The sequence below is a fragment of the Pan paniscus genome, chromosome 6 (genome assembly GCF_029289425.2).
Source record: "Pan paniscus chromosome 6, NHGRI_mPanPan1-v2.0_pri, whole genome shotgun sequence".
Lineage (NCBI taxonomy): Eukaryota > Metazoa > Chordata > Mammalia > Primates > Hominidae > Pan > Pan paniscus.
The window spans coordinates 113,369,219-113,387,448 of record NC_073255.2 but is presented as its reverse complement, the minus strand read 5'-3'; the positions used below and the strand labels follow the sequence as shown (position 1 = coordinate 113,387,448).

General features: G+C 40.3%; 1 protein-coding gene across 1 annotated transcript in view; it reads right to left on the bottom strand.

The window, feature by feature from the left end:
* Positions 1-5,051: 5,051 nt before the first annotated feature.
* Positions 5,052-18,230, bottom strand: part of ASB4 (ankyrin repeat and SOCS box containing 4) — a 54,219-nt gene continuing 41,040 nt past the window's right edge. Inside the window, exons 3-5 of the mRNA XM_003809706.6 lie at positions 17,222-17,712; positions 8,982-9,095; positions 5,052-7,961 (exon numbers count right to left, since the gene is read on the bottom strand). Of these exons, the coding sequence (XP_003809754.1) occupies positions 7,773-7,961; positions 8,982-9,095; positions 17,222-17,712 (794 nt within the window). The 3' untranslated portion in view covers positions 5,052-7,772. The remainder of the gene's footprint in view (positions 7,962-8,981; positions 9,096-17,221; positions 17,713-18,230) is intronic.

The following is an 18,230-nucleotide window of genomic DNA, read 5'->3' as shown; positions in this document are numbered from 1 at the left end:
AAAACAGTGAGGAAGAAAGAAAGAAGGGAAATTGAATGAATGGAATTACTAATGAAATTGTCTATTTCAGTGCTACACAGAGAGAAACTAACTGCAATGTTGTTTTTTTCCTTCCAGATTATGTAACCACAGGACAGAAACCTATGGTTCTAAAATCATTTCCTGATACCCAGATCTCTTTCCAATGAAGGGAAGAGCAAAATTCTTTGAAACTGTAACCAAGAGATTAAAGAAAGGTGCCATAGAATACCTATTTACCTTTCTTGATCTTTCTGGTTTAATTTTCTTCAAGACGGCCTTTAGAAATGAAAGCTGTCTGTAATTCCATAGCTGTGATTCACAGCAGGGAGAAAATTCTCCTACAGTGCCTCCTTCAGGCCAAACTGCCAGGAGCGATGAACCCTTAACAAAACAGCTTGGGACAGTTTGTTTCAGAGAGTGAGTCTGTACCACGGGAAAATCTTTGCAGTTAAAATGCAATAAAAAGAAAAAAAAAAAGCTGGATCTTTGGCCTGTGCACATAAATGCCTGAGAAACCTTGTCATATCTGGCTGGGCACAGTGGCTCATGCCTGTAATCCCAGCACTTTGGGAGGCCGAGACAGGTGGATCACAGGAGTTTGAGACCAGCCTGGTCAGCATAGTGAAACCCCCTGTCTATCAAAAAATAGAAAAATTAGCTGGGCGTGATGGCATGCACCTGTAATCCCAGCTACTTGGGAGGCTGACATGACAGAATCCCTTGAACCTGGGAGGTGGAGGTTGCAGTGAGCCGAGATTGTGCCACTGCACTCCAGCCTAAGCAACAGAGTGAGACCCCATCTCAAAAAAATAAAATAAAATAAATAAAAATAAATAAATTCCCCCAAAGAGTCTGGAATGTCAAGTAGTTAATAACCATTACCTAAATAAAGAAATTGACACTTGAGTTAAGAAACTGACCCAAGTTCACAAAGATATTAAATGGAACAATCAAGATTAAAACTCAAGCCATTGAATTCCAAAGTCCATATATTTTTCTTTGTGCCACACTGCAGTGCTAGTTGGAGTAAACAGTTTTCAGCTTCTTTGTATTTTTGTCATAGAATTAACCAGACGTTGCTTAGGAACAATTTGCTGATGCCTGTGTTTTCCTTGATGGATCATTCTAAGAGACCTTTTGTTGTCCATCTGACTTCAGCAGTATTTGGAGTCCTGGGATCCCTGAAAGACTGTAATGACGTCAGTGCTTCAGTGAATAATTCAGCACTTGAACACTGCCATGTTGAGAAGTATAAGCAGTCCTAGACCTCCAAATTTTGCTCTGTTCTGTCATTTTCTGATGCCCTGGAAGAAACATTTCTTTCTTTTTTTAATGCAATTTTTAAAATCTTTAGCTTTTGATAAAAAGAAAAAGTAAGGCTATCATCCCCTTTGTTGCTCCAGAGTAAATTATTCCATATGATTGGAGTGTTTTACATGAGAAGGGAGGGTTAATTAGTGTCAGTTTTACATATTTTTTCAGATCTAAAGGATCAGAATTGTATTTGGGGGTGGCATGGAAGAAAAGAGTAATGATAAAGGCAATTACCTGGTATTAAACATCATGACGGTGCTCTGAAAATGATGAATACCCTGTAAATGTTACATGGTTGTATCATAATTGTTACTGCTATAAAAATTATAAGGTTGGAAAAAGTATAATTATGATGATAATAATATTCATTGATTCCCCATGGTGCTTCCCCACTCTTCGAGACATTTCATAATTTCATCCCACTCAGCTCTTCCAACCTCATCCTCTGCTCCCCACACACAACAAATGTTCATCTACGTGCATCAAGTTACTCTAACTGACAGTGGTGAATACTCAGTGTATACTCCAGCTCTCACCCTTTGTCAGGGATACTCACTTTTAAATTCCCTCCCAAACCCCAGGGCCTTACTGTTACCCAAACTATTACCTAAACCCCAGCCCCCTTCAGGTCACAGATCAAGTCCACCTGCCTTCCCTGGTCCATAGTGGCTTCTATCTGCCCTCGACTCCAATAGCACTTACCACCCCGACCACCGCCCAGGCTGTCACGGACTTGTCACAGTGTTTTTTGTGTGTGCATCAGTCAGATCCCTAGAGGAAATGGAGAACACACTCAATAGGGTGACTGAAAAGAAACTAATTAAGGGCTATCTGTGGAAGTGTAGGTAGGGAGCCAGGAAGGGCCCCAATCTTCTGCCGATCTTCCCATGGACTGAACCCTCTAGGAAGCCAGGTGACAGGGAGTCAGTTGATACAGTCTGTGAAAGTCATTCTGCCAAGACCCAGAGCAGGGTAGAGAGAGGATCCTTGTTTAGAGAATGGGCAGCTCATTTTGTATGTCTTGCTTCCTGAATCAAATTATTCGTAATCTATATTGGTTCCCACCACTTGTCAGTCAAATACTGACTTTCAGCTTCCACCACATCTGGAACAGGACAAGGAGTGAATGTTTGCCTTTGTGCCTCTCAGCAGGTGTGTCTTGGCTCCTGGATCTTGAGAAGGACCTCAGTACCTACCTTCTACATCTGAGGCTGCCTTACACACCCCAGCATGATAGCTGTTTTGTCCATTTTTCTCTGCTTAGTAAGCACTGAAAACTAATCCAGGCTGTCTTTAAGAAATACAAGGTGGCTATTTTATTTCCATAACTGGATTCAGCATATATTTGCAGAGTAGTTATCCAATATCATTGAGACATAGCTCTTTCTGAGAAAACAGAAAACCAATTAGTAAAGAAGAAATTTAAGTTCACTTAAACGACTTAGTGTCACTTTTTTAACAACAACTGCTGGCCAGGCGCGGTGGCTCACACCTGTAATCCCAGCACTTTGGGAGGCCAAGGTGGGTGGATCATTTGAGGTCAGGAGTTCGAGACCATCCTGGCCAACGTGGTGAAACCCTGCCTCTACTAAAAATACAAAAATTAGCCAGGCGTGGTGGCAGGCACCTGTAGTCCCAGCTACTTGGGAGGCTGAGGCAGGAAAATCGCTTGAACCTGGGAGGTGGAGATTGCAATGAGCTGAGATCATGCCATGGCACTCCAGCTTGGGTAACAGAGCAAGACTCTGTCTCAAAACAAAGAAAGAAAGAAACAACAACAACAAAAAAAACCACTTTTGGGGGATGTTTTTGCATACATTGTTTTTCATTGATGGCAGATATGATCAAACATGAACAAAGCAACTTATCACTGAAACGTAGGTTTTGAAAATCCTTTCTGATGAACCAAATGGCTCAGTTAGACAGCATCTAATTTTTTTAAAAAACTGTGTAGTTTTTATCCTTATTTCTAAATAAAAACAAATAAACCAAAACCTTCAGCTCCTAAAAATGAATCTTAAAGTGACTTGGTAACAACACTCCTCTTCTTCTTCCCACATTTATCAGAGAACTACACAGGTAGTAATACCGAATAAAGTTTTTGGGTTTGTTTTTTGTTTTTTGTTTTTTTTACAGTCAAGGTCTCGCTCTGTTGCTCAGGTTGGAATACAGTGGTGTGATCATAGGTCACTGTAAACTTGAACTCATGGGCTCAAGTGATTTTCCTGCCTCAGCCTCCGGAGGAGCTGGGACTACAGGCATGTGCCACCACATCCAGCTAAGAGAATAAATTCTTGCATGTCAAAAAATAAATGAATGAAATTATTCTACCCTCTGCTCATTCATTCTGATACCCAATGACCCTCCCTGCTAGGGATCTCATTGCTAATCTATGTCCTGCTACAAAATTCATCTCCTCCTTCTCTTTCCCCCACTGAAGATGGAAACAGCTGCGAAATCAGCTCCGTATATGATACATTTTCAAGTGACTAAATTTTTCCATAGTAAAATAGATCATTGCGTCTATTTTACTACTTACAAAAATACAAAGATGCAAAAATTAATTGGTTGGCATGTTTACTAATCCCCCACTCAGTGGAGAATTTCTATCCCTACTCCCTACCTCAAAAAAGCCCAAGAAGGTCAGGGACCTGGTTTGTCTTGTTCCCCCGTGGATTCCCAGCTGTCACCAAAGTCCTGACACAGTACAAGCTCACCCAACAGTTCCCAAAGTGAATAGAAATCTACAATGTATCACCTGCAGCTACAGATTCACTCTAAGGATATACTACTCCACTGGTGGGAGCCTATCTCTACAATATAATGATTATGACAAAAGCAAGGACATTAATAACAATAAAATGCTACTGAGTGTCATGGTCTGCTCTACATGTTTTAATCTGTTAATAACTTAACCCTCAAAACAATCCTATAAAAGTCCTATGAAGTAGGCACCGTGACTATTCTCATTTTACAAATGAAAAAACTGAGGCCTGGAGCAGGTGTGTCATTTTCCCTATATTATGAGTCAGATAAAGAGGGGACCCAGACAGAGAGCATCAGAGCCAAACTTCCAAACACCTAACTGTAATGCATCTACTTTATCCTCCTAAAGAAAGTATCAGGAATTCCTTCCAGATACTAGCTGTGGTGTTTGTGTTTCAAAGAAAATGGGTGAATAGTTGAATTCATTTGTAAAAGTTTGGAAAGTGTACCAACTTAGAACTTTGTAAGTTCTTCACAAACAATCAGATGAGTAATAAAAACATAAGACTCAGCTGTCTTTTCCAACATTGATAATCCACTGCAAACGGTTTGTTACTTTTCTTATCCCTACAATCATCGTTCGACTACTGTGTTTTTATCAGAACCCACTGGGTTTAGAATGGAAGGACAAAGTAGAGACATAACACTCGATGATTAAAAAATAGAACACAAGTGTGTCTAGTTCCTAAGAAGGAGAGAAAACAAGATAGGTGATCTTTCCCTCATATCTAAGATTCTTCCTCTCATGTAAGTTTCAGAAGAGAGATTGTTTTTTTCTTCAAGACAGTAGATCCTATTTACAGAAAGTTTTCTAAGAAAGTAACAAAGGCATCATGAGGATGTAATTTCCTCTGTTGCTTTGCCCAGGGTTTAGTGGACAGTGAGAATGAAGGAAAATGAAAAACCCCAGGAGGACAGAGATGGTGAGAGGCAGAGGAGAATGATTCAGTACAATTTCTTTATTACTATTAAAACACACTTGTTCTTACAGCAAGAGGCTGCATTGTATTTGTGTTTTGGCCACAGTTACCCTTTACTTTCTTTTGAAAACATTATTTATTTACAGGCACAATCCCTGATTCTCTTTTTCTTTTTAACTGTTGATAAAAGCAATGAAATGTGTAGAGTTCTTCAGTGTCATTGCTGAAAAGTCAAAGCGGGGTTAGGAAAAAGAGTCTTATTGGTAAGTAAACACAAAGATGAAAGGAGACAGAGGAGCTTTATTTAAGTTCTCTAAATAAAAGTTCAAAGATAAGGAAAAATCACTTTAATTCCACCAATAAAAAAATTACAAACAAGTAGCCATGTATTCTACACTAGATGAACATAAGTGTTTAAGCACAAGCAAGGTGAATAAGAAAAGTTTTCATTTCCCTGGGCGAGGAACATCTTCTCCCTTTGTCCTCAGCATCAGTTTTACTTGCCCCAAGTCAGTGCATCACAAGCTTTGCTGCTAGAATACGCCTTAAGATGCAGGGCAGCAAGCAATCCTCCAGTTGTTCCAGGGTGTGATCTTGTTTTACTTTGTTAATTATTACTATTTTAAGATTTCAGTAGTTTTGTGGGTACAGGTGGTTTTTGGTTACATGGATAAATTCTTTAGTGGTGAATTTTGAGATTTTAGTGCACCCATCACTGGAGCAGTGTACACTGTACCCAATATGTAGTCTTTTATCCCTCACCCCACTCTCAAGCTTCCCCTTGCAAGTCCCCATAGTCCATTATATCACTCTGGATGTCTTTGCATCTTCATTGCTTAGCTCCCACTTATAAGTGAGAACATGTGGTATTTCACTTTCCATTCCTGAGTTACTTCACTTAGAATAATGGCCTCCAGCTCCATCCAAGTTGCTGCAAAAGACATCATTTCATTCTGTTTTAGGATGTGTTCTAATACCACTTGCTGCAAGCAAACTATTTTTTGAAAGATCAAGCTTTATGTGAATAATTCATACAAATTCAGCATTCTATTCCATGATATAGATCTTGTTTTAGTACAAAATATCTCCACGAAAATATCTGAGTAAAACTGATACTTAAAAGAGATTATTGTATCCACCTATGACTTTTCTTACACAGCCCTGGGAGTAAGACAATCCCAGTTCAGAAGCACAGTCTCAACTGAGATTAACCAGTTAGGTGATCGCCAGTTAACATTAAATGATAGCCTATTGGAATATCTGACATCATCTCTATTCAACACTCCAGCATCCAAAGTTAAATATGATGGAGAACCACACACATAAAAGAAATCTGCTCACAACTGACAGATTTGTTTGCAATTTACTTCTGCTTTAACCTCTAAAAAATGATGCTAAGAGCAATGAGCTTATCTAAAAGTGATTAGCAAGAACAAAAAAAAAGTGAAGCAAAATTGACCTCATAAACCACAAGGCCCAGAGCTTAATCACCTACATTTTTCTTTCTGCAATCCACTAACTAGCAAGCCTGATTAACACACTAATCTTCCCAAGTTTCTCAAACTTTTACCATTTTCAAAAAGTCTCTCTATTTACTTTTCGTAGCCCACTGTCACTAGCAAAGTGCTCCTTATCTCTTAGCTACAATGCTATGAAATGTCAGTCTGCTACATAAAAAGACCGAAGTAATCAACTAGGTCCCCTCACACACTTTCTTTCCCCCATTTTCCTGTGCTTCCTTGTCACATGCACTGGAGCCATTGAGTGTGCAATATTTTTCTCAAGGAGTCTGGGAAAGTATTAATACTAACCAAGAAACCATATCAAAATGACACATTATCTAGAAAAAACCTTAAAAATACCCTAACAAGAGCAGGAGATCCCTCTACTTTACATAACCCCTTCACTCTTTAACTTCATGCTTAAAAGAAAAATCACACTTCATGTCAGAAACACAACTTTGAAAGATAAGCATTAAAAGTGAGTCTGCACCTGTACTCTAGCCCCGTCACTTTATATTGCAGTTAGCTGTGTGTATGTCTGGATCCTCTGCTAAATGGTGAGATCCTGGAAGGCAGGAGTCACACGGGACTCATCTTTGCATCTCCAGTCTCTGGCTCAGTGATGTCCCGTTCAAATGTCCATTCTTGACTATTAACTGGACTGATGTTTCTTTCTCATTTCTAATTTGACTCCAAGATCTCCTTGTTTTGACTATGCTCATATGCCTTCATCACTGAAATAAACTTGAGTAGCTTGGTTTGGGGAGTAGGAGTTTGCAAAACTAGTGACAGTAATTACTGCTAAGGGGTAATGGGGGAAGACACCAAGTTTAAGAGGCCAATTGCAAAGCCTGCTATATGGCCATTTGAATGAGAATGTAAACATATTACTGATAAGGCACAGAATTATATTGGTTGGAAGAAAACCTGGGTCCCATTTCAGATGAGATAAGATATAAGAAGTTTTACAAAAATATTTCAGGTACTTAGTAAGAACACTATACATATTAGTTATTACTGTTCTATCAGTACATTCTGAATACATCCTTGTCTTTGAAAATTCCTTAACTTTACTTCTTCTTTATTTCCCCATACCATGATATTCTAGGATTAATGACAGTGTTTGTAAAGTGTTTTGAAATCCCTGAAGTGTTATAATCAACCCAAGTACCATTTTATTTAGGCAAACTGTGTCTACCCAGCGAGTCCACTTAAATACCTAGGATTGGGAACTGCTGTCTCATAAGGCTTAATAAATAACTCCCTCTGGCTCTAAAAGCAAGTACTTTTTCAATGACAATGGGAGGGAAAGCAAAGGAATTGCTCTATGGCATCTGTTGTGTAATGTTCTTCTAATGGCACATCTCGATAAGTGCATGAGAGTCCTTGGAGAGTTACAGCACACAGTAAAGAGAGAGTGGTAAAAATCCCAGTGTTTCTGAAAAGGAAGGCAAGACAAATTAAAGTTAGCAAGGCCCCACAGTTTACATCAATAAAAATCAGCAATGCTGCAACTAACCTCTATACGTAATGGCAGCTTCCTAGGGTCTCTATTGGTGAGGCAAAAATTAAACGCAATATTGAAATGGGAGCAGTGAGGCGGTGGTATACAAGGAAAGGGGAGGGGAAATAATATTCTACAATTCAGAACCCAGGAGATAAGATAAAATATGCATGTGTGAAGTGCCTGGATGAATCTAAACCAAAATAGCAATTTTAAACACATTATGTGCTTGGTGTGATGCATATATTCAGATATTTAATGGAAGTGAAGGATTAATGCAGCTCACTCAAGTTAGGTGACTTTTAAAAGTAACACGGCCAATAAGTAGCAGAATAAGATTACACCTAAGCCACAGACCTCCAAGCCCAGTGAACTTTGCACCCTGTGCCTGATACCTCTCCATGTGTTACAGACAGACTTTGACATCTAAAACCAAGAACCAAGGGTGTTCAGTGGGAAGGACTGGTATACATTGGTAGCAAAGTCTGAAAGTCTGCAAGTGAGAACTTGACTCTGCCAATGGCTTTCTGTAGGACCCAAGACAGGGTTTTTAAAACTCTTTCCTGCCTAATAGTCACTTCACAATATTTAAAAGTAAATGAAATAATCTACACAAAACGCTTTAATATTCTGGTAAAAATGCTATATAAGCAATTCCAAATGTTATCATTTAACTCATCTAAATTAATGAGAAGAAAGGAAAACTGCCACCTTTATATACTTAATTCAACTTGCCCATAAATGGAGGAATTCCCCAAGACACTCCTTAATGCCACATATTTGATGGAAATATTAACTCTCAAACCTGCATTTTATAACCCTTTGTCTCATTGCATTTGAGTACGCTTTAAAGGCATTCTCAAAACCAACTTTTTTGTTACAATTTTCTGTACTTCTAGAGCAGTCTGGAAGTACTTGATAGTGAAAACTATTAGAAGGGAATCGATTATTTACCTCCAAGTCATCATCGGGGATAGCTCTTCTCCACTTTGTGTTCCATCTGATGTGTTCATAGGCATTGACTACAACTTCAATTGCTTTAGGACAAGAATGGCAGGCCTGTATCACCTGCAGAGGAAGCACAGAGTTTCATCTGTTTGATGCACATATATGGTTCATTCATTCTGCTCACAGAGACATCAAGAATTCACAGACCAGTGGGCATGGTAGCATGTGCCTGTAATCCCAGCTACTTGGGAGACTGAGGCAGGAGGATTGCTTGAGCCCAAGAGTTCAAAGCTATCTTGGGCAACATATCAAGACCCTATCTGTGAAAAAAAACCAGAACCCACAGACCTATTAAGCTCCCTGGAATGCTAAAACGATTTTGAGAAGTCTCACGCCTTTGAGTATTCCAGTACACTGCCACCATGGCAAATAGATAGATTAATAAAATCAAACCAATTTCTTTCACCTTCCACGAGCAAGTGAAAAAGAGGCACTAACAAAGAAGATGAGAATTGAAGAATTACTTTGCCTTTGTACATAATTGAAGCAATTTTGAGACAGACTGGACACAGAATACATTTCCAGCTGCCTGGGAAACTCTTCCAGCTCTACAGAACGTTTTATCAAAAAATTCAATGTTAGTCAATCAACTTAGATTCACTGGTGACCACGAGGTAAAGTAAACTACAGAGTAACATGCAAGTTGAGCCAAGTTATCTTCCCAGTCCAATACCTGCAGAGGGCTGGTGTCATGTACTAAACCACACTTATTGGTATTTTACCTTTCATTAACAAATGAAAGATGACATGAAATTCAGTTAGCTCTTAGCACACTCTGTTTAATAGTTTATTAACCAACCAAAAATACTTGAAAGCTTAGTCAAGATGGCCAGAATTTCCTTTAGGAGATAGAAAGATTTAGGTTTAACATTTAGATTAAACTACATGGATGTTTATACACTTAACCAACTTTTGGTGTGGCCAGTAAAAGGCATTCCTGACTCCCAGTTTAATCATCTTTCTTTCCATTGCCACCCAACAAGCAGCTCCAGCCACAGATCTGCTCTTCTAAATTTGTTCATCATGAGTTTCGTATCAGTTCCATTTTTCCCATGAAACTTCGGAGAACATAAATCAACCTTTCTGAGGGGTCCTCCTAAAGCCCCTTTCACTTGGTGTTAGGTGAGGCATTAGAAGAGAGGCATGCCTCTGCACTTAAACAACTTTCTCCAAAGACATTTCTTCCTAATTTCCCAGACCATATCAACCTCAACCTATTATTGTTGAGCAAAAGATCACAAAACCAACTTTCTCTCCATAGGGAAATGTGTTGCTCGACAACCTTCCTCATAGGTGGTCTAGCATTGCCTTTTTCAGTGTAGGGTGGTAAAGACCTAATGTCTTGGGATCACAGATAAAACAGAGACAGAAAGGTTATGATCTTAATATCCAACTAAGAGTGTGCGCATGTGTGTGCATGTGCATGTGTGTGTGTGTGAGTGAGTGTGTCTGTGTGTGTTGACAGTAAAGAGGCCAACCTGGATGGAGTCAGGGCAGGGCTAAAGGTCAGACTGGTAAGATGAAGCCAGCTGGAAGCACATCTGGAAGTCAGCCTGAAGAGCTTGGGATTGACTTGACAGGCAAGAAGAGGCTATTATACACTCTTAACGAGAAGGGGTGATATTCAACCTATCCATTCCATTAAGAAGCCTTTATTGAGCACTGGGTTTAGTACTATGACAGTAATTCTGGGAGATTTATGACCTGTTTTTTGTCTTTAAGGAGTGTACAACCTAGTTGAAGAGAAAAGACACAAATAATTTCAAAGAGTTAGAGAGCAATATAAGTCAGTAAATAATAAAAGACTAACATAAAGATCATCAGGTGCTCCTTGAGCACCATCAGCAACCCACAGAGGAGAAGACAAGTGCATCGAGGGCAGAGAGTGGAGGGGAGGCTAATGGGAAGTGCACCAACCGGCTCCTAGGCTGGTATCAGGGCTAGTGCTGGGAAGGAGGGGTGGCTGAAGCTGGGAGAAGAAACAAGTATAGGGCTTAATACTAATCAGATAGGAGGAAGAAAGAATACAACTTGGAAGCCAGAGATAGAGGACAAACAGAGTTGCCACTGATTGACAGAAATAAGGAACATACTAATCTGGGATGGACAGATAATGAGGAGGAGGATAGTTCATCTTTTTTTTTTTAATGGAGTTTTACGTTTTTAGCCCAGGCTGGAGTGCAATGGTGCAATCTCAGCTCACTGCAACCTCCACCTCCTGGGTTCAAGCTATTCTCCTGCCTCACCTCCCAAGTAGCTGGGATTACAAATCATGCCACAACTCCTGACTAATTTTTGCATTTTTAGCAGAGACGAGGTTTCACCACGTTGGTAAGGCTGGTGTTGAATTTATGACCTCCAGTAATCTGCCCGCCTAGGCATCTGAAAGTGCTGGGATTACAGGTGTAAGCCACCGCGCCCAGCCATTCATGTCAGCAAAAAATGTACACAATAGATGCTCCCCATTAGAAAGCTAAGACGGAGTTATTATGTGTCATCAAAGTATGTGCTGGCAGAAGCCATGAAGTTCAGTGACAGTCTAAATGGGTATAAATGGAAAAGATAGAGGATCATTACCTACAGCTTCAGAAATCCTAATAGGCACGAGAGAGGAAGAAGGGAAAATAATAGCTACCATTTTTCGAGGACTTACTATGTGCAAGGGACTGTGTTAAATCTTCATATACTTTAACTTGCTCAGCCGTTGAACAATCCTATGAGGTTGGTCCTATATTCATCCCCATTTCAGAGATTTAAAACCAAAGGCTGAGAAAATTTAACCTCTGGGTCTTTTAGCTAGGAAATGGTAGAGTCAGGATTTAAACTCAAGTCTGCATGACTCCAAAGTCAAAAAAACACCAGACATGTCAGAGTGAAAGATACCAAATGAAGAAAGCATTCAAAGTGAGATTATCAAGGGGGTCATGAAGATCAAGAGATGAAGACAGATTAAATACCAGCAGATTGAATTAGAAGGTCAAGTCACTGGGAGTTGGGTGGACTGAAACAGGTAAGGAACAGATTGTGGGGGATAAATAAAGGATAAACGAAAAGTTGTAGCTAGGGCTGCCCTGTCCTCATCTTTAAGACCCTTGGTGTCACAGCACGAAGAGTGTTAGAAGCCCAATAAGTAATTTTCCCTTTTTAGTGTAGGACCTATTAAAAAATGAAATGAAGATGACAATCAGAGATCAGAATGTCATCTTTATTACTGATAAAATAGATTACATATGTTTAGTTAGGGGGCCATACACAGCTTCTAACATTCTACCCCCAAACTGAATTTATAACCCAAAATTGCAGGCCTCTCCCTGGCAGACAGAGTTTATTACTGGAAGCTTGCCACATAAATGAACAAAGAATTCAAGGATCCTCTAGACCCAAGGTTGAGCAAGCTAAGTCAATTCCTCCTCCCAACTCATCAATCTGTTAAGTGAAGTGAGAAGGTTAGGGACAGAGATTAGCGGGAGTTTTGTTTTAGCAGCATTTTCCTCATGAAAACATAAGACAAAGGAAACATGAGACAGCAGACTGATGTGGACCCCAAAGGGAGAAACCACAGCCTCCTTTTGACCTTGCCATCCCAGAAAACAGAAGATGTTCAGTAAGCTCACCTTGATGAGTCTCTGGCATCTCTATTCTCCCTTCATGGAGGAACAATTAGACAAAAAAGTTATTTCTACTGTGGTGACTACTGGAGAGAGATTTAGACACCTCATCTCACCATCCAACCCCCAAAAGCATGGATTAATACACAATCTATTAAAAAAGAGATTCAAGGTAAGTCTCCCTGCCTCTCTTCTCATCCAAACGTCATCTGTAAGCCACTTCAGCAGAAACATTCTCAAGCTACTTCCACTCTTTTATATTGACATATATGTGTTCAGAAAGGTACTTAATGATCAAAGAGAACTGCCTAGCTTCATATACAGCATTGTTCAATGGCAGAAATCATCCTTACCTCTCCCAAACCCTCGTGTTACCTTTTCCTCCTCTAGAAAAATGTCTTTCTTGCCCTACAAGAAAACCCAATCTTGGCTCCCTGGGGTGTCACTTTCTTCTGAATTACGCTGGGAGAAAAAAAAATCAAATGTCCTTTTGTACCCTGGAAAGCAATTGCAGACCCTATAATTCTTTTTTCCCCCGCTTATGTAATTTACACATTGGCTTTCAGTGAAATACACCCTCTACAAATTTGCTTTGTATTTGGAAGAAAACATCTTCAGCTCTGACCTTGTTCCTTGTAAATAAGGAAACTGAATTCCCCATCCACACAAGAACGAATCACTTTATCTTCTGGATAAATGAGTCAGTCACTTACTTGTCATAAAGATGACTTTCTCTTTGGAAAGTCGGGCTGTGGAGTAGTTGTTCTAAATCACTTTGAAGCATCTGCATAGTAAATTGAATAGTTTTTCTTTACTTTTCCTTTGGAGGGGGGCCAGCTCTCCTACACAGTCTGTTGAGTAGCAACAAAAATGTTTGTAATACCAGCCATCTACCAGTAGCCAACTCTATCCTAAATGTCTTTAGCATACAGCCAAACTAAAGGAACTCAAAGGAGCAAAACAACTGAATAAGAAAATGCTAACCATGGACAAAGTTGGTTGGAACACAAAATTGTATGCCTACTTTACAGGCTGGTGAAGCTACCAAGAAAAGCCAGCAGGGGAGATGCTTATGCTGGACCAAGAGCACATGTTGAGAGGAGGAGAAAAGTGAACACTAGGGTTGAATGCCACTACTCGATTTCACAGCAAGTTTCAGAATACAAGTCAACATTTAGTCTCTGGGCAGGGACTCACACACATACTGTCTCTCCTGGATGGGAAGACTGCTATAGTAAAGCAGGCCCAGGAGCACCAATTCTCCTGCTCAACACATGTTTAAGAATAGTAATAGTCATAGCCATCATTTGTTTAATGGTTACCATGCCCATGGCACCCTGCTAACCACTTCTCAAATGCTATCTCATTTAATTAACAAAACAGCCTTACAAGAAGGCTATTACTATTCATGGATAAAGTGATAGAGTATGTTTCTCTGGCACCTTCATGCCCTGTGTCCCTGTCCATCCTTTTCGCTGGAGGGAAAGTAGTCTTTGAACGACAATATGCAGAAAATTATGCTTTGTGAAGTGAGCTGTATTACAGAGGTAGATGTTTTTGTCTTCTAGAGCTAACATCATGAAGAATGACCAGCCCTTAGCAAGATGTAGGTAAGAAAAAAAGATGGAAGTAAACAAAGAGAGAGATGTGTATAGATGTAGGATAGGACTGAAGGGAGGAACTGGGAAAGAGACTCTGCAGTGACTGAAAGAAGTCCAAGAGAAAGAGGAAAGAAATGTTTGGCACCATCCTCTGAGCTTTGAGCATATTTGTGTTGTGCTATGAGTAGGAATAACTTCCTTCTGGGGAAGGACTGAGTCTGCATCGCATTGCCAAGGCATAAATTCAGGGTATACTCATTCAACAGGGGAAGAAACTGAGGCCCAGAAACTTTCAGCAGTTTATTTAATCACACTCTTAAGTAAGTGACAGAATCCAAGTTTGACCCCAAAGTCCATGATTCTTACCACCTTCACTATTTCCACTGTGAATCTAAGCTACCCTCATCTCTCATCTAAATTATTGCAACTTTGCCAGCCCCCCACTCAGAGTTATTCTCTGAAAGGCAGTCAAAAGGACCATTTTAGAATATAAATCAGACTTTTATTTTTCTCAACTCAAAATCTTTCAGTGACTTCCTCTCCCATGCAGAGTATAACACCAAGAACATTCCCACGGCTTACAAGGCGACATATATGGTCTGCAAACAACCCACATATATACCTCTTGGATTTATCTTCCCCTTGCTCACTCCACTTCAGCCACTGAGGCTTCCTTGCTCTCCCTCAAACATGCTTAGCCCTCTCCTACCTCAGGACCCTTGAACCTGCTTTTCCTTAGGCCTGGAATGCTCTCCCCACCTCCCCATCAGGTATTTGCATGGCTTGTTCCTCCACATCCTTATTTTTTCTTTTGGAGACAGAGTCTCGCTCTGTCACCCAGGGTGAAGTGCAGTGGCACAATCTCGGCTCACTGCAACCTCCGCCTCCCGGGTTCAAGCCATTCTCCTGCCTCAGCCTCCCAAGTAGCTGGGACTACAGGCGCACGCCACAACACCCAGCTAATTTTTTGTATTTTATTAGAGACAGGGTTTCACCGTGTTGCCCAGGCTGTCTGTCCTTGAACTCCTGAACTCAAGCAATCCGCCCGCCTCAGCCTCCAAAGTGCTAGGATTACAGGGGTGAGCCACCGCACCCAGCCCCCCACATCCTTATTTTTTCTAATCAACTTAAAGTAGCACACATAATCTGGCATTCTCTCTTTTTTTTTTTTTTTGCCCTGCTTTTTCTCCATAGCACCTAACATATCAGAGTATATTTATTTGGTTGTTGTTTTGTTTGTTTCCTGTCTCCCACTAGAAAGTATCTTTCATGAAGGCCTTTCGTTCATTGCTCTACCTCCAGCAAATAGAACAGTACCTGACACTTCGGAGGTGTTTAGTAAATATTTGTTAAATAAACAAATGAGTGAACTTGACACTTACTCTGTGTGACTTTATGAAAATATATTAACACTATTAGCTTTAGCTTAATCACCTTTTAAATGTGAGTAATGCCAGTGACCACCTCAGAGTCTATTATAAAAATAAAATGAAATAGTCTGTATAAAACCTATTTAGAGCTCAACACAGGACAGTTACTGTAACATTATTCTTATTCTATTCCTCATCTTAATCATTTGTAGTTCTCTAAAAAACTTTTGGAAAATTCATGACATTCTGGGCTTTACATATAATTTTTTAAAAAAGAATTAGTTAATCTTCCATTAGCATCCTGATAACCAAGAGAAAATTCCTATTGAGATCACAGGATTGCTGAACCCATCAAATCTTCATTTGAAAGTTCTCTGGTTTGTCCATCTGGAATCTGCCCTGACTGAAGGCACTACCCTTAAATTCTCTAGTAGAACTTTTCTTCTAACTAAGCCTCACACTGCAGGACTTCAGACAAGTCCCTGACATTTTACCCAGGTAAGACGTAGAACTTAAGCTGTGAATTCAGAAAAACATCTGTTAATTTGCTTTCTGTGGCCTAATTAGTCAGCTGTTGTATACTTCAAACTCTTCTTGTTGTTAATTAAATTTTTAGAGCAAGGGGGAAAGCTAAGTATAGTATTATTTGATTTATTTTCAGGTAAAATGCATTTTGGCCTCCAAATTAATTACTAGCAATAAAACTATGCAAAATTCACTCTCTTCCATATTTCTGTAGCACTCATTATTCTTCTACCTTGTCATTTACCACAGCATATTAAAATTACCCCTTTATTTGCTTGTCTCATCTGCTAGATTCTAAGCTTCTTGAGGATACGTCCCATGTCTTAGTCATATCAATACTGGTAGCAACTGGTCCCTACCAGCCTGTTTGAGATTATGAATGTTGTTAAGAAAAACCGTGCAGTGTGATATCATAAGAATAGATGCTGGAACCAAAGTATCTAAGGTTGAATCCTGGCACTGGCACTGTGGGAGCTCAGGTAAGTTACTTAACTGTGCCTCAGTTTCCTCCTCTGTCAAATAGGGACAATAATAATATATACCTTGTATGATTGTTGTAAGAATTAAATGAAGACATACAAAATGCTTATAACAGTGTGCTTATTTATTATATATAATAAATATAATTTTTAGTACTTAATAAACGTTAGCTTTCATTAAACTGGAAAATCGAGTGGCCCTTTCATGGCTACAAGCTAATTTCAAAGCAGGCTGAGTCATCTTTAGATCAGTCATTCTGTTTAAAAGATGGCAAATGTATGCCTGTCTAACACTATTCACCTTTCTGGCAGACTTACCTCAGTCCCTCAGAAAGGCACCAGTGCACTGGTGTTCACACAAGGCAAAACAAATTATTTGCTACTCTTTTTCTCATTCTAGCTCTCACACCCAATTTCAAGCAAACCTAGACTAGGATGAGATGAGGAGACAGCTAGGATTAGGTATGTAATGGAAGGTCAAAGAGGATCAGAGGTAGTTAGCCCAGGACTCAAGCCTCAAGCAAGCTTGAGTTACTTGGAGATTTCAGACAAGGCTGCCATTTGAATCTTCCTCAACCTGCTGACCACTGGGCAGAGCCTCACCTTGTGGAACTGTGGAGGGTATATTCGGGCCGCCCCATGGTTCAACAGGAGCTGGTAGCAGATCTCAGGCTGGGCAGCAGGGCGCACGGAGGTGACCTTCAGCACGTACTGGATGGCAGCACAGCCGTTGATATCCATAAGATTGGCTTCGGCGCCAGCTTCCAGCATCATGTGCATGAGCACGTGGTCACAGTTCCAGGCTGCCTTGTGGAGGGGAGATTTAAAGTCGTCATCCCGGGCATTGACTTCGGCTTTGTAGTCAAGCAGCATGCGGCAGACCAGGTGGTGCTCCGTGCTGTACTCCTGCTCCTTAAAGCGGAGGGCCCAGTAGGCGGCGATGGCCAGGGGGGTCTCCATGTGGGCATTCACGCTGTCCACTATGGCCCCGTGTTCCACGTAGAAGGCCACCAGCTCCGAAAGGCCGAAGTGGGCAGCCGTGTGCAAGGGCGTCTCCTCATCTTGGTTGTTGGTCTTCATGTTCACATTCGCCCCTATAAAGGGAAATTGAGGAAGACAATTATTTAAACATGTTTTGTCATTATTCCTAAGGTTCATTAAACAAGACTTTTCTCACTGCTTCTCTTTTAACTTCTAACTGCCGTATATTATCCCCAACCCTCAACCCCTTTGCCCCCAGGCTCTCTTCCTGGGCCTCGTGGAGGCCATTCCCTTGAAGCAACAGTGCCATCTCCTGGACAACCGGCAAAGGTACCCAGGGGAGGAGAAGGAAGGATTTGTGCCAGAATGCTGGAGTGTTGCTGAATTTCACTTCTTACTCCCAGGTGGATTTGGAAATCCCAAGAGATTTCTACAACTAAATCTTTTTAATCAACATAACAATGATATTTGCTAATATCATTAAAAACAAATGTTATGTCACAACACTTGACTCTTTAAAAATCAACTGTTTAGAATATTCCACAAAACAATACTTTTCTTCTCTTTCATAGCAGATGAACCTAAAAGTTTGATGCAAGTAAATTTTAGTGGTATGGAAACTTCCCATCCC